The 23,223-nt window shown below is 51.5% G+C and overlaps 8 protein-coding genes across 8 annotated transcripts; 3 read left to right on the top strand and 5 right to left on the bottom strand.

The window, feature by feature from the left end:
- Nucleotides 1-54: 54 nt before the first annotated feature.
- On the bottom strand, nucleotides 55-1,850 carry N7508_010804 (dolichyl-P-Man:Man(7)GlcNAc(2)-PP-dolichol alpha-1,6-mannosyltransferase; the record flags this gene model as incomplete). Its single annotated transcript, XM_058468864.1, has 3 exons — nucleotides 55-1,451; nucleotides 1,517-1,792; nucleotides 1,841-1,850. 3 exons carry the CDS (start codon nucleotides 1,848-1,850, stop codon nucleotides 55-57), a joined length of 1,683 nt encoding a protein of 560 aa, XP_058316710.1.
- Nucleotides 1,851-1,929: 79 nt separating this feature from the next.
- N7508_010803 (YOS1 family protein) lies at nucleotides 1,930-2,502 on the top strand (the record flags this gene model as incomplete). Its single annotated transcript, XM_058468863.1, has 4 exons — nucleotides 1,930-1,963; nucleotides 2,021-2,080; nucleotides 2,183-2,293; nucleotides 2,447-2,502. The coding sequence occupies 4 exons, from the start codon at nucleotides 1,930-1,932 to the stop codon at nucleotides 2,500-2,502; spliced, it is 261 nt and encodes an 86-aa protein (XP_058316709.1).
- A 1,257-nt stretch (nucleotides 2,503-3,759) lies between these two features.
- On the bottom strand, nucleotides 3,760-6,213 carry creB (uncharacterized protein; the record flags this gene model as incomplete). The annotated part of the gene is made up of 3 exons (XM_058468862.1): nucleotides 3,760-5,916; nucleotides 5,974-6,111; nucleotides 6,175-6,213. The coding sequence occupies 3 exons, from the start codon at nucleotides 6,211-6,213 to the stop codon at nucleotides 3,760-3,762; spliced, it is 2,334 nt and encodes a 777-aa protein (XP_058316708.1).
- Nucleotides 6,214-8,701: 2,488 nt separating this feature from the next.
- N7508_010801 (histidine--tRNA ligase) lies at nucleotides 8,702-10,321 on the top strand (the record flags this gene model as incomplete). The annotated part of the gene is made up of 2 exons (XM_058468861.1): nucleotides 8,702-9,973; nucleotides 10,046-10,321. 2 exons carry the CDS (start codon nucleotides 8,702-8,704, stop codon nucleotides 10,319-10,321), a joined length of 1,548 nt encoding a protein of 515 aa, XP_058316707.1.
- Nucleotides 10,322-10,897: 576 nt separating this feature from the next.
- Nucleotides 10,898-12,482, bottom strand: N7508_010800 (putative ubiquinone biosynthesis monooxgenase (Coq6); the record flags this gene model as incomplete). Its single annotated transcript, XM_058468860.1, has 2 exons — nucleotides 10,898-12,261; nucleotides 12,317-12,482. 2 exons carry the CDS (start codon nucleotides 12,480-12,482, stop codon nucleotides 10,898-10,900), a joined length of 1,530 nt encoding a protein of 509 aa, XP_058316706.1.
- A 279-nt stretch (nucleotides 12,483-12,761) lies between these two features.
- N7508_010799 (sorting nexin-4) lies at nucleotides 12,762-14,351 on the bottom strand (the record flags this gene model as incomplete). The annotated part of the gene is made up of 2 exons (XM_058468859.1): nucleotides 12,762-13,949; nucleotides 14,058-14,351. The coding sequence occupies 2 exons, from the start codon at nucleotides 14,349-14,351 to the stop codon at nucleotides 12,762-12,764; spliced, it is 1,482 nt and encodes a 493-aa protein (XP_058316705.1).
- Nucleotides 14,352-14,706: 355 nt separating this feature from the next.
- kexB (kexin kexB) lies at nucleotides 14,707-17,269 on the bottom strand (the record flags this gene model as incomplete). The annotated part of the gene is made up of 2 exons (XM_058468858.1): nucleotides 14,707-15,457; nucleotides 15,507-17,269. 2 exons carry the CDS (start codon nucleotides 17,267-17,269, stop codon nucleotides 14,707-14,709), a joined length of 2,514 nt encoding a protein of 837 aa, XP_058316704.1.
- Nucleotides 17,270-18,542: 1,273 nt separating this feature from the next.
- N7508_010797 (uncharacterized protein) lies at nucleotides 18,543-22,784 on the top strand (the record flags this gene model as incomplete). The annotated part of the gene is made up of 3 exons (XM_058468857.1): nucleotides 18,543-19,875; nucleotides 19,936-21,541; nucleotides 21,596-22,784. 3 exons carry the CDS (start codon nucleotides 18,543-18,545, stop codon nucleotides 22,782-22,784), a joined length of 4,128 nt encoding a protein of 1,375 aa, XP_058316703.1.
- Nucleotides 22,785-23,223: the final 439 nt, after the last annotated feature.

The following is a 23,223-nucleotide window of genomic DNA, read 5'->3' as shown; positions in this document are numbered from 1 at the left end:
ATTTGTTAATGCTGTACACATTTTCAACTTTCAGACTGTCGATCTACTACAAATTCAACTTTTAATCGCCCTAACCCTCCTCAACACCTGAACCCTCGGCTTCATCTTAACTTCAACCCACCACCCACGTAACAAAGTCCCTCTCACACGTTCACGCACACTCTCAAAGACATTCACAGCCCCAGATCCACCCACAATGCTCAGAATCCGCTTCTCAGTTGTACCCGTAGCAGGGATCCCAGGTCTCAGTATAGAGATACCGGCAAACGAATCCGCAACATAAACAATCTCCCACAAAGAAGAAGGCAAAGCCTCTCTTAATCTCATCTCATCACTATCCATATACCCACTCTCACCAGAAGCCTCAACAAGAACATAATCAAACCGATCCCAGAACTCACCAGTAGACTTAACAATCTCATCCTCAGTTTTATCATAAATCCACCCCGATCCATCAGGCAATTGAACAAAACGAGTAACACCAGTCTGACAAGCCAAATTCCCCAGATAGACATTCACTCCTTCCATCCCCAATCCAGATCTAGCATGATAAGAATGCAAAGCATCAAGCGCCCTCCCCCCAGGGTAATTAACCGCGGAAGCAGGAAGCAAGACAGAACTCGACAAACAAGCAGTCAACACAACCGAAAGGGCCAACAACCTCGAAGCCCAGCACATAAAGAACGACCGTCTCCGATGCGTCCATAGATATCCCGCCCCAAGCGCCGCAGCAGCTGTCAGAGACGGAATAATGTAAACAATAAACCGCCATTCCTTATGCGGCATGAAGCTATACAACGCAACAAACACAAGCTCAGGGACAAGCAGTCTAAATGCAGACAACCGAGTCGCAGGTTGTCGCAACGCAACTGGTATAGCGAGTATGTAGACAAGCGGATTGAGAAGCAAGCGCGGGAGCGCGTTTGTGAAATACCAAGACCAAGGCTCTGTGCCCCAATCAGAGGATTTGCCATCTAGCACGTTGAATAGGAAAGCCTCGAGTTCTGGCCAGAGTGGGAAGCGTTGCCAGAAGGAGCCGTCTAGGAGGAGTGTTAGGGACAAGGCTGATAGAGCGCCTATTAGGCCGGAGGTGATTGTTGTTTTCAGGGTGATTTTGTGGGTTGTTAGGGCGAAGAGGGTTTGTGTTGCGACCAGCAGCGCTAGTTCTGAGCGGAAGATTACCCCCGAGAAGGTGAGGAGGGCTAGGGCTTTGCCTATATTTTTGTTGGTGGTGGTGGATTTGGGTGATGGGAGGAGTAGGCGTAGTGCTGCTGTTGTTAGGGGGAAGGCGAACATGTTGGACAGTGGCCGTGAGGCGTAGTATATTAGGTGGAATTGGCTGGTTTGGAGGAGGATGTACCAGATTGCGACTGTCTTTCCAAAGGTGTGGCGGAGGCCGGTTGCATAGTATGCTATGGCGGTGGCGTTGAGGAGACCTAGGATCCCTCGAGCTGAAGGGTAATGTTAGCTTGCCGTATATATGTATTTGCATAGGTATGTATAGCTCTGCGCCTACCTAATAGCTGTTGATTGATCGCATCGTTGAGTAAGATCACTGGCTTGGAGAGTAGGGCGAGAAACGCGGCGCCCACTGCACTCCTAGGTACAGCGCCTGGAAATGCAAAGTGATCATAGTTTGTGCGATTGAGGTTTGGATCATTGAATCCCCATGGGAGACCATGAGCTAGGATGTCATGCACGGCCTGGACATGGAACGACTCCTCAACCTTGGTATAGGGCGCAGCGAGGAGGTGCAGGACAATCAAGCCCAGTGGAACGAGGAGTGCCAACGCTAAAGAACAAATTAGTTTGTGGTTCTCCTGTTTGGAGGTGTACTCACCATATCTCATTGCTGCCGAGAGTGTTGATCCGGAGATCTGGCGCTTCCCGCATCTTCGCCTTTGAACTTCCTCAACCTCTCGACACGCAATGTTTCTCTTCGGTCTAGGGAAGCTGGTCTACGGTAAGTTCTACTTCCATTGCAGTACATTCTATGAAATATACTGATCTTCCCTTCTAGTGATCATCCTGATCATCAACGCCATCGCCGTCCTTTCCGAGGACCGTTTCCTAGCTCGCAGTACGTCCCTCCAGCCCACGTCACGTCCACGTCCAACACACCAAACCACCCACAATCTACATACAGCAACAGAGAGTGAAAGCTAACACAAAGACAAATTAGTTGGATGGGGTCGCACACAGGCAGAGCCCGCCTTCGGCTCAGCACACGATAGCACAAGCGTCAAGGCAAAGACCATTAACCTGATCGCCAGTGTGCGGACAGTTATGCGAAGTACGTGTATACCTCTGCCCCTATCTAGAGCTTCATTCCCGACTCAGATCCAAGCTATACCGGCCGCATCCCAATCCCAATACCAGCCCAATATCACGACATGCTATTTCCATTCCATTCACGAGACAGAACCGCAGTGCTAACACAGAATAGTACCCCTAATCGTCATCAACACTGTCATCATCGTGTACGAACTGATTCTCGGATAAACCATTCCATCCTGCGTTTCAACAGGTCGGCCGGTTCAGTGCCTTACGAATGGATATGAGGAAGGGGATGGCTTGTCCGTGCGACGCCAGGCCAGCATGCCTCTCTTGTCCTATACGGTTCCCCGACTGTTGCGCCAATTCACGATTATACATGTATTACACTGCTATCAATACAACATATTTGGATATCTGTTCTTGGCCTTTGGATGGAGCTGTATGCTCGGTGGTGATTTATTCAGACGCTCAAAGGGAGGTTTCTGATTTGGGTCTGGGTGTACAGGATCTCCCTTTCTAGATGTGACTCAACGTTGCATAACCAGGAAATCAAGTGGGTAATAAGTAACAGGAACTCATTGACGGAAGCGAATTCAACTCTACGCATAGCATACTCGTTCTGTCCTTGAAAATCCAGGCAACACAAAACATATCAGGCCAGGACTGCAGTACATATACCGCAAACTACATCCAGACACAAGAAAAAATATCATATCACAAAGCTGCCTCCATGCATTGTATTCAGTAACAGCTGGTCTATCGCACGTAACATGATAGAAACGATGAGACATTAAGTACCGAGTCGAGAACGATGTACCACAGCGAAGCAGCGGAGTGAGCATAGCGCAAAGCAAAGCCAAGATAATACTCGGCGGACGTAGACAGCGAAAGAGCACAGATAAAATGCACATGCAAAGCGACAAGAAAAAGAAAAGACGATTCGCTCATGACTTCAGAGATGAGATATAACACGCGAGAAAGACGTCGAGCTAGAATAGAATAAAACGGATAGAATAGAGGATAGAAAGAGAACGCCCAGACCGATAGATTCCCACGCTTGGCCGTAAAGCAATATCAGAAGCAGAAAATAAGAGAAAAAGATGGAAAGTATCCGAAATAGCAAGGGAACCTTAACGCCTCTTTTCGCTGGACTGCCGGGTTTGTGTTGGCAGAGGTATCGTGCCCGCTGTACATGATTCAAAAGGAGTGGCAGCGATGAAAAGAATAAGAGATGGTAGCAGAAGATATCGAAAATTGATCCGAAGGCATAAAGGGGAAGAAGTGATCCAAGAGTCTAGAAAGACATCTGTTGGATGTCCAGAGCAGAACATCCACAGGAGAAAGGAAGATAAGGGCGCAGATCAGATCGTTAGAACGTAATGGTACATCCAGGTAGATATGTGCAAGAGCAAAATGTTGCGATCGTATGTGCAGGGTGCATCTCCGTACGGCGAAGAACGAAAAGACCAAGGTAGCTTAACGCTAAGAGACGCTGTTGACGTTCTTTTTGAAACTGAAGGATCTCCACCGGTGAGTAGACCCAGTCTTTTCGTGGCTGACGTTATGGTCTTTTGTCAGGGGGTCTGGGCCGCGGAGAGGTTGCTTGTTGGATAGAGGGATGTCTTTGGGTGACATTGCGGACATTGGAGACATTGGAGACTGGAGTGACTCTGACTTGCGTGGTACGTCCTTGCGAGGGACCTCTTTGCGGGGTACCTCTGGGGCTTCTGGGACGGGTTCTGGAACAGGAGCTGTAACTGAAATATCGGATGTGGAGAGACGAGGTTCTTTTTCCTTGTTGAGGCGTTGGCTGATGCTGCGGCTGCCTCGTCGGAGGAAACCGAAGCCTGACTTCCGGGGTGATCCATTTTCAGCACCAAGGTCGTTCATATCGAGCTTGCTAGCCTTGAGAGCCTTTTCCAGCTCATCAGCTTCGCGTTTCTGCATTTCTCGGTTGTGCTGATCCTGTTCCTTTTGGCGGAGCTTTTCATTCTTGTCTTTTTCTTTCTCTGCAGCACGACGTTCCTTCTCCCGTTCCTTTTCCCCTTTCGCCTTTTCCCGCCGAAGCTGGAAGTCACTCTTCTTCGGGCTGAGCGAAGGGGTGGGCTCATCAGGAATCGGGGGAAGTGGAGGCTGAACGGGCTGCACTGGTGATTGAATGGACAGGGGTGGAGTTTCATGCTCTGGGGCTTCTTGGTGAGTGGACAACTGGGGTGCCGTCGGGATTCGGTTGATAGGTGAGAACGGAGTATCGTGCGAAGGGACTTGGCCGGCGCTTTGGACGTGTGCCAGGGGCGGTGACAATGGTGACCCGTTCTGTTTCGCTTCACCAGCCTCAGCGGTGCCAGTGGCGGAGGCCAGATCTTCTTGAGCCTGCTCGCGCATCACGGCCTCCATTGTGGTCTCTTGGTAGAACAGAACATAGGCACAGGCCAGTCCTGGGCGGTCGCCGAAGAAGTTGCGGACGTAGTTCTTGTCAACCGGCTCCACCAGCTCGTCATCGAACAGCAGCCAGCCACGGTCCTCTGTCTTGATAATGGCGACATAATGGCCGTGGTATGGTCCGCCGCCAATGTGGACCACCACCGCGTACAGTTCATAGAGTCGGTCTGGGTCCTCGGCGTCATCTGTAGTGTTGAACAAACGGAGATGGTAGGGGTAGACAACGCGATGGAACAGCTTTTGCAATCGCTGCAGATCCTCTGTATATTTGAAACGCTTCAAATGCAAAGCCAACACACGTGGCAGGCGCTTGATCTTCATACGCTTTTCGGCTTCTTGGAGTCCACCGCAGTTGTCGCAGTGGAACTTGTTCCGCTCGCAAAGCATCTCTTCCGCGGAGAATTTCCTAAGACATGATGTGACGGATGAATGCTGCTCGAGATCCACGGACAAGTCCAGGAACACCTCGTCTCGTTGTGAGACCTTTTCACAAGTAAGACACTTGGTTTCAGATGTCAGAGTTCCCTCGAACAGCTCGTGAACCCATCTCGTCGTGTTGGGTGACTTCGATCCTGTGCTGGGCGTCAACATTCCCAACGAGTCTGCGCTTTCCGTTGGTGGCAAAGCCTTCTCGCTGAATGCTTGCTTGGTTGCCTCCGTTTCAACATTGGCCACTACCTCGTTGAGCAGCAAGTTCAAGAACTCGTGCGCATCTTGATGCATGGCAGTCCGGAACATTTCGTGCTCCCGCCGTAACACATCCAGGAACTGTTGCGGCCGAATCACTCCGATCCGCGACTGACTTCCCACCACGGACTCAAAGATGTCCTTGAGCGAAGTGAACAGTGACTCAGACATTCCATAGCTAGTCGCATTGTTCTTTGTCTCCAAGATCGGAAGGGTCTGGAGGGCGACCTTCTTCTTGTATTCCGGTGAGTCCTTGTCTTCGGGCTTTTGCGGCTGATTTGGAGGAACACCTGCTTGGCGCGCTGATGGAGGCGAAGAGGCCTTTTGTTTGGCGGCAAGCGCCTCGGCTTCCAGGTGTGCGTTGGGGTTCTGGTATCGGAGGTTGGTGGCGAGAGCGGCTTCGAGGCTGTCCAGCGGCGTGCGTTGCGGGTAGTTAATCACGGCTTCGCGAAAGGGAACGGAGTAATAAAGACATTGCAAAATCGAATTGCAGTAGCATGTGTTTCCGTACTAAAGCGCGTGAGTGTCAGTCGGCCGCGTTGCGCAGCGATTCCGGGGAAGACTCACGTTCTCCATGCCAAAGAACTTGTCACTGCCATCGTCGCGGATCGAGCCCATATCTTGCAACCGCTTCTCCAGCGGGGAGATCTGCGGAGTCAGCTCTTTCTTGACGGGCGCGGCGGTGGTCGAGGGGGCGGTGGCAGCCTGCGCGAGTGTTAGTCGCGGTCCTAATCGGAATTGGTCTCACGAGACTGCAGTGTTACTCACCCCATTGCTCTTGGAGCCCTTGGAGAAGAGCCCCTTCATGATGGCTGAGGCTTGACGGTCACGCTCTGCATTGGAGGCAAAGAGGAGAAAGAGAGAGGTCCGGGGTAGCCACTAGTAAAGTTTCTGGGGTCCGGGCGGAGAGCGGAGAGACGAGGGCGAGACGCGAGTTGTAATGAATGGAGTGGAGAGGGTAGACGGTAGAGATAGCTGGGAGAAGGGAAGAGGAGAGAGGATAAGTAGTGTAGAGAGTAGAGTAGAATACGAGTCCAGGGAAGAGCAGATAACAGTCATCTTCTGGAATGGACCGTTCCACGTGGAGACTTAAGGCAGGTACTCGTCCAATCGCTGATTTTCGACATTGCTTTTACACTAACTATAACCTACTTCCACTCACTACACTCCATCTACATCTCACATCTACTATACCGTTACTCTGTACTGCCTGACAATTGTGTGTGCCGGGCCTACCGGAGTCCCCAACTGGGAAAGGCCCCCTAGACACACTCATTGGTCAGTTCCTCCCCCAGCGGAGTGAAGCCCCCCAAGGCTCTCCCCTCCGGAGGCTGGGGCTGGACCATAAAACGCCGCCCCCCGACGAACTACGATTGGCCTATTTCCCTCACGGGCCATGTGTCCCTCGCATGGCGTGCCTTAACGGCCAATGATCGTCCACTTTGTGGGGAAATCCGCCCCCTTCGAATGTTCCTTACGTCGAGTTATGCTATGGGGGAGTATGGAGTACAGGTGAAGCAAGGGATTCATGACAGACCCGTGTACATGCATGTACAATACATCTATGCCATAAGAAGTGTATCATAGATGACTATGGATGTATACATCAGGATATTAAGCACAGATGTTAATATGGAACCCTTACCCCATTGGCTCCGAACTCTTTAGCCGGTGCCTACGCGCATGGCATTCATAAGCTAACCGCCCCAATTAGAGCGCCATGCTGTACAGTAGTCCAAGCAACATATGGTGGGGGTGGCGAGAGATGGGGGTAAAAAAAAGGCGCATGTTAAGTTTACCGGCATTTCAAAGCGACCTACCTGTTTCTGACTAGTGGAGATCGGTTGATCCGTGTGAGCCATTTACATTTACACTCTCTTGAATCATTCACTTTCCGCCTATGATAGAGACTTTATATAACTTAGTCAGTGTTTTCTATCGAAGTAGCTCTTCCGAGGTGAATCGCAATTACTACGTACGATTATTTCTATGGTCTTCTATCAAGGCAACTTTACTATGACATCAGATTGTGACTCCACAGGAATATAAGTTTCAATACAGCTATGTTTAGTGTACTTCCTACCATACCGCTCCCTATCTAATCTCCACATCATCCTCATACCTCCTTGAATGATGAGTCTTTCAAGGCTCACCGACAAGAACATTCGGCCCCTATTTGTCTCGAAATATGTGACATGAGAACGTTGATTGTGCGTCAGTGCGCAATGCGTGACGTTCAGCTCTCATCGGAACTGGACACGGACGTGTTCCGCTCATTCCAAATTGAATGAATTCATCAATTTGCATGTTCGAGTCTGAACGCTCGGAAATTATTTGTTGGGTGGAGTAGGAGATCTCGTGTCTATTTCTCAGTTAGCAGGTGTTGGTGGAAATACTGAGGATATGTGTATAGAGTGTAGGACCCGCTTGCTCAGACTCTCCTTGGTGAAATAATCCAACGCCCTCGAATATTTGGGCTCAATCTGAGCAACCTCCGGAGATCTTTGACAATCTTGTCGGTATCTTTTAGTTTCACGTTGATTCCGTCAAGATTCCTTCTTCTCGTATCAGGGTCATAAGCTGCGAGCATTGGTCGCTCCCTCCATGTTCTCTGCTGCGTATCGATAATATGAATCTCGAGTGGCGCCTACCTGATACTTGTACAGCGGCTGTTTTGATTTCTCCCACTATGAAAACAGCATCACGATTGCACTTTCCCCTTCTTTCTCATCTTCTGTCCTCAAAGAATGATTTCCGTCGGATAGCTGATCGCTGTAAACCTTCTAGTCATCTCGCACAGTTGTTTCCTCAACCTCATGGCATGCAATCAAGTGGCAGCAAGCAACTTCGACCTGGAGCATCGTGGAGCCCTTCAGTACTCGCGTCGGAATATATTGTCAATGCAACTAGCGAAAAGTCCGTTTACCCAGATCGCGGACGGTGGTCCGACGCAAGTGCACGATCTAGTAGTCCGGATAAACATCGGGACCGGATAAACCCGAAACGCCCGGAAAGTCCGGAGTCAGGACAGAACGACAACTTGTGACCGTTTTGATATTTTCTAGCGCCGAGGGGCTTCTTGTTTATGACGTTCGTTTCTGTTTCTTCACGCTCTTCACAACGAGCAATTGCCAGATCCATTGGCCAAACTCCCCGTGGTCGTTATCTGAGTCATCCCTTCAGACCTCTGGTCACCTCGAATAAAAATAATTGCCGTGCCCCCACCATCCCCCACCACGAAATCTATCCCCGCCGCACTCACTTTTCCTCCCTACACTCCGATTCGATAAACACAATGGGCAAGGACAAGGGACCTTCTTTCAACCTCAAGACCCCCAAGGGCACCAAGGACTGGTCCGGGTCCGACGCCCTCCTCCGAGACCGCATCTTCACAACCATCTCGAACGTCTTCAAGCGCCACGGTGGTACCGCCCTCGACACCCCAGTCTTTGAGCTGCGCGAGATCCTGGCTGGCAAGTATGGCGAGGACTCCAAGCTCATCTACGACCTGCAGGACCAGGGCGGCGAGATCTGCTCGTTGCGCTACGACCTCACTGTTCCATTCGCGCGCTGGCTCGCCATGAACAGCGACATCCGCAACATCAAGCGTTACCACATCGCCAAGGTCTACCGCCGTGACCAACCCGCCGTCAGCAAGGGCCGCATGCGCGAGTTCTACCAGTGTGACTTCGATATCGCCGGTACCTTCGACCCGATGGTGCCCGACGCCGAGATCCTGCGCATTGTCAGCGAGGTCTTTGAAGAGCTGGGCTGGACTGGCCGCTACACTATCAAACTCAACCACCGCAAGATTCTGGATGGTGTCTTTTCCGTCTGTGGTGTGCCAGAGGACAAGATTCGCCCTATCTCTAGTGCCGTCGACAAGCTGGACAAGATGCCGTGGGCTGATGTGCGCAAGGAGATGGTTGACGACAAGGGTCTTGATGGTGAGGTTGCGGATCGTATTGAGAAGTACGTTATGAACAAGGGCTCGCGCGAGTTGCTCGACACCCTGCTCAAGGACGAGACTCTCAACGCCAATGCCACTGCCAAGGCCGGTCTCGAGGATATGGCCTTGATGATGGACTACCTGGAGGCCTTTGGCGTCCTGGACAAGGTCTCCTTCGACATGTCCCTGGCTCGTGGTCTGGACTACTACACCGGCGTCATCTACGAGGTCGTCACTGAGGGTTCTGCCGGTGTGCAGGCCGATGCCCCAGAGGCCCAGAACGCAAAGAAGTCCGGAAAGAAGTCCAAGAACTCCGAGGATGACGACCGCTCCAACGACCCCACTCTCGGCGTTGGCAGTGTCGCCGCCGGTGGTCGCTACGATAACCTTGTTGGCATGTTCCTTCCCAAGGCTCAGATTCCCTGTGTTGGAATCTCCTTCGGTGTCGACCGTATTTTCTCCATCACCAAGGCCCGTCTCGAGCGTGAGCAGAGCACCAATGGCCTGCGCAGCAGCGAGGTTGATGCCTACGTCATGGCCTTCGGTGGTAAGGGATTCAACGGTATGCTCAAGGAGCGTATGGAGATCTGCCAGAAGCTGTGGAGCGCTGGTCTGAAGGTATGACAACTCCAAAAACACATTTGGCAACACATTTGCTCTATAACCACCTACTAACATTTCCTCTTCCAGGCCGAATTTAACTACAAGCTGAAGCCCAAGCTTCCCCAGCAGTTCAAGGCCGCCGAGCAAGGCGCCATCCCCTTCGCCGTCATCCTCGGCGAGGAAGAACTCGCCGCTGGCAAGTGCCGCATCAAGGAGATGGGTCTGCCCGAGGGACACGCCGAGAAGGAGGGTGTCGAGGTTACCCTTGACTCTCTGGTCTCAGAGTTGAAGACCCGCATCGCTAAGAAGTCAGAGGGATCTGTTACCTCCCTGGCTCAGCAGCTGCAGGGTGCTTCCGTCTAAAAAAGACCGTGCCTGTGATTTCATTTTTGTCCATTTCCTTATCCGTGAGCGTGTTTTTCAGAGGGGTTTTTTCTCTGTTTTCCAAAATAAATAGATCTTGCATTTTCGAGGAACACTCGATGGCCTACAAAAAGGATTTCTTATCCTATTCTGTTCTGAGAAAAAGATTCGGCTTTGGTTTTCGGCTTTTTGCTGTTAGTTGGTGTCGCTTATACAATACCCATCTATTACATTTTGATTTTGTGCATTGTAGGTATGATGGTTTTTCTATAGCAGGGCTCATGTATCTATTTACAGAGCTGTGAATTATAAGACAGTAGATACACGAGATCGCGAAGCCAGTGTAGCATTTCATGCATCTTTTGAGCCCTAAAGTGGCCTCTCTTTTCTCATCTCTTTTTTGCTCATTTTCGAATGCCTTGAGTGAATAGATCATATATGTACAAAGGTGGCCCAAGCCCGGTGGAATTAAGTAGAGAGATGAAGCAATACAAAAAGGCTCACTGCCATTGAAGACTAGAAATACACGAAACAAATAAAAAGAATAGACACATATACACTTGACAGATCACCTACCTAATACCCCTCGGCATTCTTCATAAGGAAGCCCTTAACAAAAGGCAACCGCTGAATAGTCTCCAAACCCAAGCTCCTAGCCCAAGCAACAGGCCCGGAGCCAGGAACAGTATACATCTTATGCAGCAGATCGCAAGCACCACCAATCTTAGCATTGGGCAGGTATCTCTCAGACGAGTACCGCTCCAATGAAAGCAAATCACCCACATCCATACCGTGCGAGACAGCATACTGAATTGTTCGCGCGAGGCAAGCTACATCTGCCAAGCCTAGGTTCAGGCCTTGCCCCGCGAGCGGGTGGATGACGTGTGCAGCGTCGCCGACTAGCGCGACGCGCGGCGTGATATACTGCGCTGCGTGGCGGAAGCGGAGGGGGAAGGAGGCTACTGTTCCTTCTTGGACTGCTAATGCTGGGGGCGGGATGTGTGCTGGGATAGGTGTGTGCTTGATGCGCCAGGTGAGTTCGTCTTCGTGCGATGAGTCGGATGGGGTTGTGGTGGATGGGGTGTCCATGCCCATCATGTAGGTTAGGTCGGTCATGTCCAGGCGGAAGGCGGCGTTGACCATTGCCAGGAAGGACTTGGTTGGCAGGGACTTGAGGTAGGCTGCGTGCTCTGGGGTTGTGGACCAGACAAGGGTTGCGTGGTTGTTTGGGAGGGGGAGGAGAGCGATTGGACCGCCTAGGGCTGGGAGGAAGCGTTGGTAGGCTGTTCGCATTGAGGCTGGGAAGGGTGGTGTTGCAGGGTTGTCTAGGGCGAGGGTTGCGACGATGCCGTGGCGGCCGTAGTCCCAGCCATGGGTTGGGATGTCTGCGAAGGAGCGGACGGGGCTGTTGATGCCATCTGCGCCAACGAGAAGGCGGGCTGCGATTTGTTTTGGGGGTGTTGTGGAGGCCGGGTCTGTTGGCTTGACGGAGAGGACGGGCCAAGCTGAGAGGTCCGGGCCTTCGGGTTGGAGGTCGGAGCCGTTGTTGATGGAGGCGACGGTGGAGTTGGAGAAGAGGGTGAGGTTCTCGTCTCCGGACTCGGTGATGCGGCGTAGGAGGGCGCGCACCAGGTTTGCGTTCTCGGTCATTGTTGCTACCGTGCGCATGTCTTCGAATGGGGAGGTCTCCATGGACCAGTCAAACGATATTCGGGATCCGGTTTGCCCGTCCCACACCTGCATGTCATGGTAGTCCTGGACGCGGGTGACATCGAGGTGATTGTAGGCGCCAATGCTGCGCAGGAAGGACACAGACGAGGGAGTCAAGCTGCTGACTCGGTTTGAGAACTGAGTTGGTTCGAGGTTCCATGACTGGGCCTTACGGAGGTCCTGGGTCTCGACGAGGGCAACTTTGAGCTTTGATGTGACGGAGTTCGCTCCTGTAAAGTGATTTGTCAGTTAATTGGCAATTTGTATGCATTGCGAGCTACATACGCAGTGCTGCCAGTAACCCTAGGCCGGCGGGCCCGCCGCCAACGCAGACGACATCGTAGAGCTCAGGAGAAGCTAGCTTAGAGCTGAATCGTCGCCGACCAGCACCAAAGTGCCGGCAAGATGGGCAGACGTAGGGTCGCAGAACGGCTCTGGAAATTGAACGCATTGTGTCTGATTCTTGAAAGTTGAATCGGATGATCGAAGATAGACATGCGCGGTGCAAACAAGACAAACAGCACCAGCACCAGATACTCCCTCAATGTTTCGATCTACTAAGCTATTCACAGTTAAACAATTCAAAGTATATCCTCATTATGAACCAAATTGACAGGTGTGATGGTGTTGCGGGTATGAAAGACGAAAACAAGCCAGCAAACAATGGAACGAACTGCTATACCAAACCCAGTCCAATGAATAGCTCTGATTATTTCAAGTGTTAAACTGTTTAAACAGCCCCAATAGCGGCCGAATCTTCCTCTCGGCTGGATTCTGTATCCTCCATTTCAGCTACAAATCTCTCCCATGTAGAGAGCACATTCTGATAGAACTCAATGTGCGAATCGGCAAATGAACCAAGGCTATCGCGGAACTCGACCGCTTTGATGCGTTCAAAGTCAGCCACTTCACGAACAACCTCTTCATCAAACATTTCGGACGTGGTCTTGGCAGACTCAACCTCGCGGGTCAATTCATCAATGCGAAGCTCGAGTTTCCGGACACGTTCCCGGCGAGATTGTTCGTGGTCGACACCACGCATGTCTTCCATTTTGGAGCGGATGAAGGAGGCAGGAGAAGAGGTGAGCGGGTTAGAGGCATAGTAGGCAGCTGGGTTCGCAGCCAGCGAGTCACGCTCGGTGACAGCTTTATTACGATATTCGACCAAAGCCTCAAAGTCGAGTTGCTTCTGCTCGCGAGTCTTGAGCAGAGATTTGAGTGACAAGATGTATGCTTCTGTGTCACGCAACGAGCCAAGATAGTTCTGATCGGTATGTTCCTTCAGTCCGCGCATTCCGAGCGCAGTCTCTTCCACAGAAGCGGCAAACATCTGAAGCGGTGCCTCGACGGCTGGCTCTAATGGAACAAGCTTGCGGAACTGCATTGCCAGCTCCGAATAATCCGTCTCCAGGTCCGATTCACGGCGTGCAACGCGCGCAACTGTCTTCTCCACATGTGATAGATCTTCATCTAGCTTATCAGCCTTCTCGCGCACCTCGATAAATCGCCGATCAGGCTTGTGCACTTTGGAAAAGGCGTTGACGAAAGTATCGGTAAAGTTATCAAAGATCCCAGTGGCGGCACCATCCGACCCAGCATTCGTCGTGCCTCGTGTAGCATGGAGACGCATGTGAGCATTCCAGTCAGCTGACTCCAAGAAGATCGTGAGAAGCGGCGCCCGTCGCAGCACGGGGTGCAGGGTGAGGCGTTTCAAAAATCGATGCAGCGACCAAGCTCGTCGCGAAGTGAACTCAGGTCCGAATCGGTCTCCGCGCACGTACTCCATCTTGTGCTTGTCCGGGAGGGGCGGGACCGCGCATGCTGGATATTCACGGTAGAGAGTTTTGTATAAGAAGTAGAAGTCGGTGAATCGCCTGCGAACAGTAAATTCGGGTCTTTGGAAGGATTTGAAATCCGTCTGTGAGGTATTAGTTACTGCTTCGGGATGCTCAGAGCTCGGATGCTAGGCAGCAGTAGCCCCCTCCACTCCGCGTCGGTGGGCAAGAAGAAAAGTATATGTACATACGTGTGTGGTGATAAGATATGAAATGTAGGCGTCTTTTGTTCCGTCGTTCTCTTTTAGTGGAGAGTCTACCTGGCACTCCAGAACTCCATCTCCGATACCCGCCAGGTCGACGGCATCGGCCAGCGGGCCGGCCTGGGATTCTTCATGAGTAGAGCTCATTCTCCGCTTGCCATGGGAGTCATGTTCGTGTTCATGGGATTGTTCAGCATCAGTGCCTGCGGTTGTAGGTCGTGAGATATCGCTCTCTGGATCGTGCTTCCAGGAAACATTGTCGAAGTCGTCATGTTGATCCATCGTGGGGATATCTGTCCGCTGTGGGTGCCCCGCTAATAAGTATTGAGCACCAGCTATGGCAAGCAGAAGATATCTGCAGATGCGTGAAAGCGATCGCGTACACAGAGGTGGAGTGGAGGGGAGAGGTTGGGGAGATCGTCAAGGCGGAGACCCGAAGCGGGACGTCATCGCCTTGGGGTTTCTCTACCGCTTTGTTTTCCGCAGTTGATATGAAGCTCACATTTTATTTCTTAATAGATCTAGATCTAGATATACAAAAGAGCATGATATTCCGTCTATGGTAATGGATCTCCCAAATCAGTCAAACACAGTATAGCTTATTGACACCGAACGAATGCAAACTATCAACACAGGATCAGGGCTTTTCACGGCCATGGAGAGGCTCGTCTTCGCCATCCTTCTCAGAGGTATTGGCCAGGCGATCGCGATACGACTCATCATCATCACTGAACATTTCCTCATCACTTTCGCCCGCAAATGCATTATAAAGCTCACCGCCACGACGCTGTGTCCGACCATATGATCCAGTCATAGGTTGCGTCTCATCCTCATCCTCAATCATTTCGAACTCGTAGTCGTCGTGGGCAGTGGTGCGACGACGCTTGATTCGCTGGAGCTGGAAGTAGACACCAAGTCCAATGAAGAAGACGATGATCATGGCCAAAGAGGCGTAGATCCAGATCTGAGTGCGCTTGGAGGCACCAAAAGTAGGCAGATAGGAGGATAAGTAATTAGAAGATGAGGTCGAGGTTGGAGAGGCGGGTTTCCCAGTAGTAGTGGGTTCCTTTTCATCCTCAACGGGCTCTGGAATCGACCCTGTGCCTGTTTCTTGCGGCTTCGAATTCACGGGCCTGTCGTGGTGATCATCCAGGTTGGTAGGCGTTTCAGTCTTTGTTGGCGCTGCCTCAACAGTGGTCGTAGCAACATGAGCATCCTCGTAAGGATGATCGTCGTCGTGCTCGTCGGGTAGAGGATGTAGCTGTTGCTTCGCTCCATCGATGGCCTCACCCCAGAGGTTGAGTCGCCAATCAATGAATGAACCAGAAAAGTCATTCACTTTGGCGTCTTTCACAATCACTGACCATTCACCTATAGCAGATTCACCCCTGGAACGCGTTAGCAGATATATCGTATGCGGAAAGACGAGCTACATACCAGTGAGCAACAGACATGAAAGTCCAATCCTCATAACCGCCCGGGTGCTCATCTTGTGCGCGAGCAACACTCAGGTAACTGACAATACCAGCTGGGCTGCGCAGCTCAACGCTAATATCACCGCGGCGCGTGTGGTTGACATTCATGGTAACGGTGACATGCTCCAGTTGAGCCATATTAGCGGCCTTGACTTGCTCCGCGGTCACGGTGTAACGACTGAGAAGACCCTTGTCGCCTTGAGGGATTTCATGGTGGACACGCAGCCATGGCGAGTTAAACCACGCCTGTGGCTTCACAAGTTCCCAGGTACGAGCACGCTCCACCAAGCTGTAAGTATCGACCTTGCCGAATCCCCAGTCGTGGCTGAACTTGCGACCAGATGGCAGCTTCTGCCAGCTGTTATCATCCTCGCTCACAGGAACTGCGGTCTCGACCATCAGATACTGCAAATCACGCCAAGTCAGCTCAGGACGTGCGCTGAGCGCAAGAGCTACGCTGCCTGCAGCGAGCGGACCGGCTGCGGAGGTACCACCATGTCCGTTGTAGCACTTGTTGGAACCGACGTCGGTGGTATGAATGGCATCGCCTGAACCACTACTGTATGCGACAACAAGTTGAGCAGAGCATGACTCGGAGTAGGTAGGGTGGTTGCCTTCACGATCAATAGCGCCAACGGTGATACTGTAAATGCTGTTGGTGTAGCCATCAAAGTTGCAGTTATCACCGAATTGGGCACCGTTACCAGCAGCAAAGACGAAGACCGAGCCCTTTCCATCTCTGCCCTTTTGGACACCGTTGGTCATGGCTCGTTTGATTAGGATTCCGGGTGCATCCATTGTAGCACCGTCATCCGGAGGACCCCATGAACAGGAGTATATATCGTTCTTCTGGTATGCGTAGTTGATAGCCGCGGCTTCATCGACATCGTCAATAGGCTTGGACAAGATGCGGATACCCGCGATTTTGCTGTCGTATGCAACACCAACACCACAGGCGTCATTTTTTGCGGCTGCGATCTCACCGCAGCATCGGGTACCGTGCTTATCATCATATAGTCTAGGACGGGGCTCCGGGGCACCCTCGTTGAAATCGAATGAACCCTCTGCAAAGTAGTTAGGCTTGAGATCCTTGCTATCCATATCCAGCCCATCATCGACCACCGCGGTGGCAATTCCAGCACCAGTGATACCATCTAACCACACTCCAGTCACATTGATGTCATGACCAGGCTGCACAGTATTGATAAGATGCCATTGTTCCCTGAAGATCGGATCCTTGATCCCGAGAGTTGACATAGCATTGCTCTGGAAGTCCACGATCTTGGCATTCGCCGACCTCTTTTCTTGTTTTTCTACCAAGGGATATGGAACTGACACCGGTGGAATTCGCTTCTGTAACCGTTGTCTCGCCGGAGCCAGCTTATGCGACCACAGCACTCCATCTAAGGGGTCATCACTCGTCCTTTCGGAGCCGATGTCATTGCCAGAGCGCCGCCGGAGCTTCCTCTTGGTCCGTAAATCGTCCAACAGACTATCGAATTGTGCAGTCTGTTCTCGCGGTAAGGAAAATGTGTGGTGGCCATCGAGTTCGCCGATCTGGCCTTCGTGGCGAGCACCAAGAGCTCGGGCGACATGGGAGGGCGAGGTGGTATCTTCCAGGTGAAGGGCAAAGAAGTCGCGGGTTTCTTGGGATCGCGGGTGCAGACTTCCAGCGACTGCGCCTGCCAGCCCCAGGGTGGCCGCAATGCCACCGACAATGCGCATGGTGGATCGGATGAAGGAAGGGTTGCGGAGGTCGAGGGCGTTATCGGGGTGGAGGTATCGGTATACCTAGCAAGCGGCTGCCATGGGAGTAATCAGGCGACTCGAATTGAAAAAGACAACAATGCTCTAACAAAAAGCAGTTGACGGGAGAAGTGAGAGTTGAGAGTTGAGGAGAGTTTGAGGAATAGGAGGATCGTCAGAGGCCACGGGATCTTTATTGAGCGCCTATTCACCGTGTTCCACTCTCTATCTGGGGCTATGAAAAACCGTTCGTCTTCTTTGTTGAAGCTAAGGTATAAAGGCCACGGTTTCTACAGGGCTTCAGTCTAGATCTGGCTTACGTACCATACGTCAAACGCATTGGGGCTAAGGTCTCGGACGCGATCGACGGCTCCCGCAGTTAAAGTCGCCCCGGGTGTTTCACCCAGAAACAGGTGGGACAAAGTGACATTTGTTAGGACTTGAGGTTATCAAGATGCAAGGACTAGGGGCAGTTATTGGGTTAAATAGAAGAGTAGAAATTGTCGCTATCTATTGACTGCTTACTATAGGTACTTCAGGCAACGGTACCAGCCCCAAGTACTGTAAACAAAGGCGCAATTACAACTGCAGAAATCAATAGCTGAATAAGTCCTTGCATAAGACCCCGAAATAACGACAGATCGGGTCATGAAACAGAGTGTCTCTAGTTAACGTCAAGTTATGTTTATACATGTATAGTGAAGTATAGAAGTTAAGCTTGAGTCCATTCCACTCCCGCAACTATATAGAAGAGAGGGAAAAAAACAAAAACCGGGAATATACCTTTACAGAACCCGCTATTCTCTCTCTAGTTAGCCTATAATTAGAGCAACTAGTAATATATTAACGTTAACATTACTGTAATGTAAGCCTAACCTCGTAATGCTCGGCCCCACGAAGGCTGGGGACACCAGCCACCGGGTTATTGTATAGACCTTGCTGTCTCAACTTCTTAAAATCTTTTTCTTCTCTGATACACTTCTGACTGTTGCGAGTATACCCTAACACTTCTACGTCCCAACCCAACTTGCCCTGCCTGCTGGGCAATGCGGTGACGACTTGCGTCAGGCATCAGATTAATCGATGCGATCTCGATCCTAGACCGCGATTCCCAACGTGTGCATCTGCCTGTACAACCAAGCGTTGACCATATTTATTCGGTTGGGCTTACAATTGCACCTCATACTTGGCACCGATCTATCCATCCTGCCTTGATCTTGGGCGCAAAGACACGCATCGAAACATGGCAACAATGCGCGGATCACCCGATCTGGCGAATGGCTCCAATCCTCACAAAGCCAACGGGGCACGAAGAGCCCCTGGAAGCCGCAGAAACAGAGCTGCCACCCCCTCCGACGAGAACTATGACTACGAGGAGTATGGGGGCCCAAACCCACAATACAAAAGCACGAAAGGCCCCGGTGCATCAGGACCTGGCAGGTCATTCTCAACCAGGGCCCAAGGATATCCTGAGGGAAATCTGAACTATACCACTCGCAAGCCAGTCCCTCCATCGGCTTCAGAGGGACTTGACGAATCCACGACACCGCAAAACCTTCCCAGTGGAGAGTATCACTCAGGGCCCAGTGCAGACATGCCAGAGATCCACATCCAGCAGCCAGTATTTCCACCTGCTCAAGGCTCAGGTTCAGCTCCTAAACGGTCAGACACGACACGTTCGACCAAACCCTCACAAACAGATTGGGCCCCGGACCGTTCGCCGCTCCAAAGGCTGGAAGTGACCTTGACTGGAATCAGCAAAGAGGAGAAACGGCTACGGGTACAAGAGGCCGAGGCGAAAGCCCGGGAACGAATTGCGCGCCAGAAAGCTGAGAAGGAGAAGGCTGAATCAATGGCCGCAGTGGCTCGCGAAGTACCAACACAACGTCCGCAGCCAGAGCCAGAACCAAAACTTATCCCTGGCCCTGGCAGGAGAGGAGAGCGCAGGGGTATCCCAGTGCAGGAACCAATGCGCAATGGACCTGTTGCTACAGCAGTACCAGCACCAGCACCACAAAGACAGCCTCAGCCTGAAAACACCGCAATGCGCCACAATCGAGCGGTCTCTTCAACCCCTCAATACGCAGCAATCCGCCGCCCTGAAGACCCGCAATATGCTCGTGCAGAAGATGTTACCCCAGCATCAGCAAAGATGGGTAATTTACCTAAGCGATCAGTCACACTGAGCGGGCCTGCGGCAAAACCTTCTCCAAACCTTGCACCGGCAAACACCATGAGCCATAGTCGCTCGGTGTCCCAAGCAGGTCCTCGGCCAATGCCACCTACTCTAAGAGCAGAGAGAACGGATGAGCTCCTCACAGCCCCCGAAACGCCTCAAGAGAGCGCCGAGTCACAGACTAAGCCGAAGAAGGCATCTGTGTCCTTTGATGTCCCGCCACCTACACCTCCGCCTATCTTTGAATGGAAGAATGCACAGCCGGGTCGGCTTGAGGCTTCTGACTTTGATTTCCAACATGTTGATATGGACCGTGGGAAGGCGTGGTGGGAAGGAGGCGGTAGCAAAGATCGTAGGAAGAGCAGGGCCCTTCCTAAGAACTACCAAACTCCTGCTCAGAAGTTGACCGGTAAGAAGATTCTTTGCTTGCTCATTTTCAAGTGAAAGTAGATTTACTAACAGATAGCAGGAGTAACCGGGCACAAGACCTTCGAACCCCGTCTCTTCTTACGATGTGGTCCTTTGCTTCGATACACTGGTATCCATAAGGTCCCAATAGATGGAGCCAGCGGTCCTATCTTCAAAGATATATGGCGAGGATCTATAATGATAATGACCAAAGATTCTCGCTCCTCTTATGGCACCCCACCAACACTCCGACTCTTCTCTCAACCAATGGACCTTCTCCCCCCTCCACCAGTGGAAATCAGCCGCGAAGATGGAGTCCAACTGGCCCCCGAATACGTCGACCCAACGGCCGGTCTCATGAAAGTCGGCCGGGACGGACGGCCCCTCTACGTCAAACCAGTCGAGCACGTCGAAGAACAGGCCGACCTCTCATTCGTCGAAAACGACGACGGCATCTACGAACTCTCACCCAGCCTAATCGACTACACAAGCGAAGGCATGAAACAGCCAATGCCTTCAAACCGAATGCATCCACTCGACGGCGAGACAGCAGGATTACACCGAGACATCCCAGGAGTTCGTCTATACGCCGACACAGCAAGAGACGTAACATTCTGGCGCTTCAACTTGGAAGTCGAACTAGCCACAACCCAACAACGAATCGCCTACCGCATCAACCAAGGCCCAGCCCTGGGCTTCTGGGTCCCACCCGCCGGGGAATCAATGAACATAATGTTCCACAGCGGTAATGGATTCAGTCCAAATGCAGACTCGGACCGCGTCTGCGGTCCTGATCCTCTCTGGCGAGATATCCTCAACGAGCACCAGACCCGTCCGTTCCATGTTATGATCGGAGGCGGAGATCAGATCTTCAATGACTCTGTCATCGCCGAGTCTGCATTCTTCCAGGAATGGATCAAGATCAAGAATGCTGCTGAGCGATATGGCGCACCGTTCACGCCTGAATTCCGGGCTGAGATTGAGCAGTTCTATCTTGAGCGCTATTCGGCGTGGTTCTCGCAGGGTCTGTTTTCTTTGGCTAGTTCTCAGATTCCCATGGTTAATATTTGGAATGACCATGAGATCTTTGAAGGGTTTGGGTCTTATCATGATGATTTCATGCAGACTTCTGTTATTTCTGGACTCGGCAAGATTGCGTTTAAGTATTATTTGCTTTTCCAGCATCACAGTGTCCCTGATGAGACCGATGCGGATGAGCCTAGTTGGCTTCTTGGTGCGCATCCGGGTCCATATATTGAACAGAGGAGCAGGAATCTGTTCATGTCTCTTGGTCAGGGTGTTGCATTCTTGGGTCTTGACTGTCGTACTGAGCGACGGAGCAATGAGGTCCTCAGTGAAGAGACCTGTGATCTGTTGTGGGATCGGTGTCATAGGGAGATTATGAAGGGCGAAACGAAGCATTTGATTGTGCTTTCCAGTGTTCCTGTTGCTTACCCTCGAGTGGCGATGCTCAAGAGTTATATGAACAGTCGCAAATCTCTTGGAAAGTCTGGTGTTCTTGGTGGATTTGTCAATCGATCCGGTGGAAATGTGGAGGTCTTTGATGATCACTGGGCTGGTAAGCATTTGAAGTCCGAAAGAACATGGTTGGTCGAGGATCTCCAGGATTTGGCTGCAGAGAAGTCCATCCGGGTCACCATTCTAAGGTAAGACTGACAGTTCCTATTATGGAAGACATGAGCTAATTTGATACTCTTTAGTGGTGATGTCCACCTCGCTGCTATTGGACAGTTCTATTCGAACCCTAAGCTAGATGTCGCCAAAGACCAGGATTACCGCTACATGCCCAATGTCATCTCGTCTGCCATTGCGGACATTCCCGAGACTGATCTCATTGCGGACATGCTCAACAAGCGTAACACAGTCCACCACATGGACTCAAACACAGACGAGGACATTATTCCCATTTTTACCGAAGATGTGAACGGCAAACCCCGAAACAACAAGCGGCTACTCCCCCGTCGAAACTGGTGCTCGATCCGCGAGTACAAACCGGGCTCTACACCACCTGGTACACCAGAGTCAGAGATGACGGAAACCCCCGAGCCCCGTCCCGGTGTACTCAAGCGAACACTATCGTTGGGCCGAGGAGACAAGGCAGGCCCCGGCCCCGGAAAGCCAGGCCTTTTCAGACGACTCTCAAACCGCGGACCACCACCCACAAGAACAATGAGCTTCAACCGCGGCGACGAGGCCGGCTTCAGTCGTCGCGCCAGCGTCGACAACCACTCCCAGCCCGTCGAAAACGGCGACAGCTACTTCCCTTCGGCGCCACCTCCACGACCAGGAGCTTTCCACCGAAGACCAACAAACCTGAGTCAAAAAGCAGCCAAGAAAGCCTCCAAAGCAGGCGACGACGGCGCAGGCACCTTTATCAATCTAGAAGGCGGGCTAGCAATAACGCTAAACCTAGAAATCAGCGCAGCAGACCCAGCGGGCATAACAGCACCATACAAACTTCTCGTGCCAGCACTTTGCTACAACGGCACTGAGTACGACCCCCCACCAACACAGATTGTCAAGGGCTGGCGCAAATTCCTACCAAGACGAACCAAGCGCGACGCCGAGAAAGGCGCTGACGCCGATGACAATGACGATATCAGCGATGATGATGAACAAGATGAGGATGATTACGAGGACCATGATCTTATCAATAATACCCGCGCCAATGCTGCGACTGGTCATCCACAGTACCCGCACCAACACCAAAACCAACAGTACGAGGGTTATCCTGAGAGTGAGGAGGAAAATTCTGATGGCGAGGTTCCTCAGCGGTTGCCGAAGCATATGATGGCGCCGCAGCAGACGAATCCGCGGGAGTCTGAGTATGATGAGGAGGAATTGGAGCAGGAACGTCCTAAGAAGAAGAAATGGTTTGGGGTGATTTAACCTTGGAGGGATGTACTATATTGAACATTTGTGGTGGCTTTTATCGTTGATATAATTCTTTTTCTTATGACTTATGGATCTTGAATGACTTGGTTTGGAATGTGTTTGTTAGATGATTCCCCGATATCATGAGCGTTTTCGAGTATAGGATTGCAGTGCAGGAAATTATATCATAACAAACTGCGCTATCAGACTCCACACAAGAAAGTAGAGAAGAGATGAAGTGTATCGGCATCGGAAGCAAGACCTCGGAGTGAACTGATGCTGACATCAGCGGTCTCGACCGCTCACGTGATCTGTTGCTTAGAAACCGAGTCTGGACGCAAAGACCTGATTAAGCCAATTTTGACTGCCAATTGCCAATTGCATATCTTTTTACTCAATTCGCATGGTCTGGATACCTCAGAAGCCCAAAGAATCCATTCGTCTACTGGTCCAG

This window comes from Penicillium antarcticum (assembly GCF_028974205.1).
Source record: "Penicillium antarcticum strain IBT 31339 chromosome Unknown utg000009l_segment0_segment0, whole genome shotgun sequence".
NCBI lineage: Eukaryota > Fungi > Ascomycota > Eurotiomycetes > Eurotiales > Aspergillaceae > Penicillium > Penicillium antarcticum.
The sequence above is the reverse complement of the archived record's forward strand: the minus strand, read 5'-3'. Positions and strand labels throughout refer to the sequence as shown.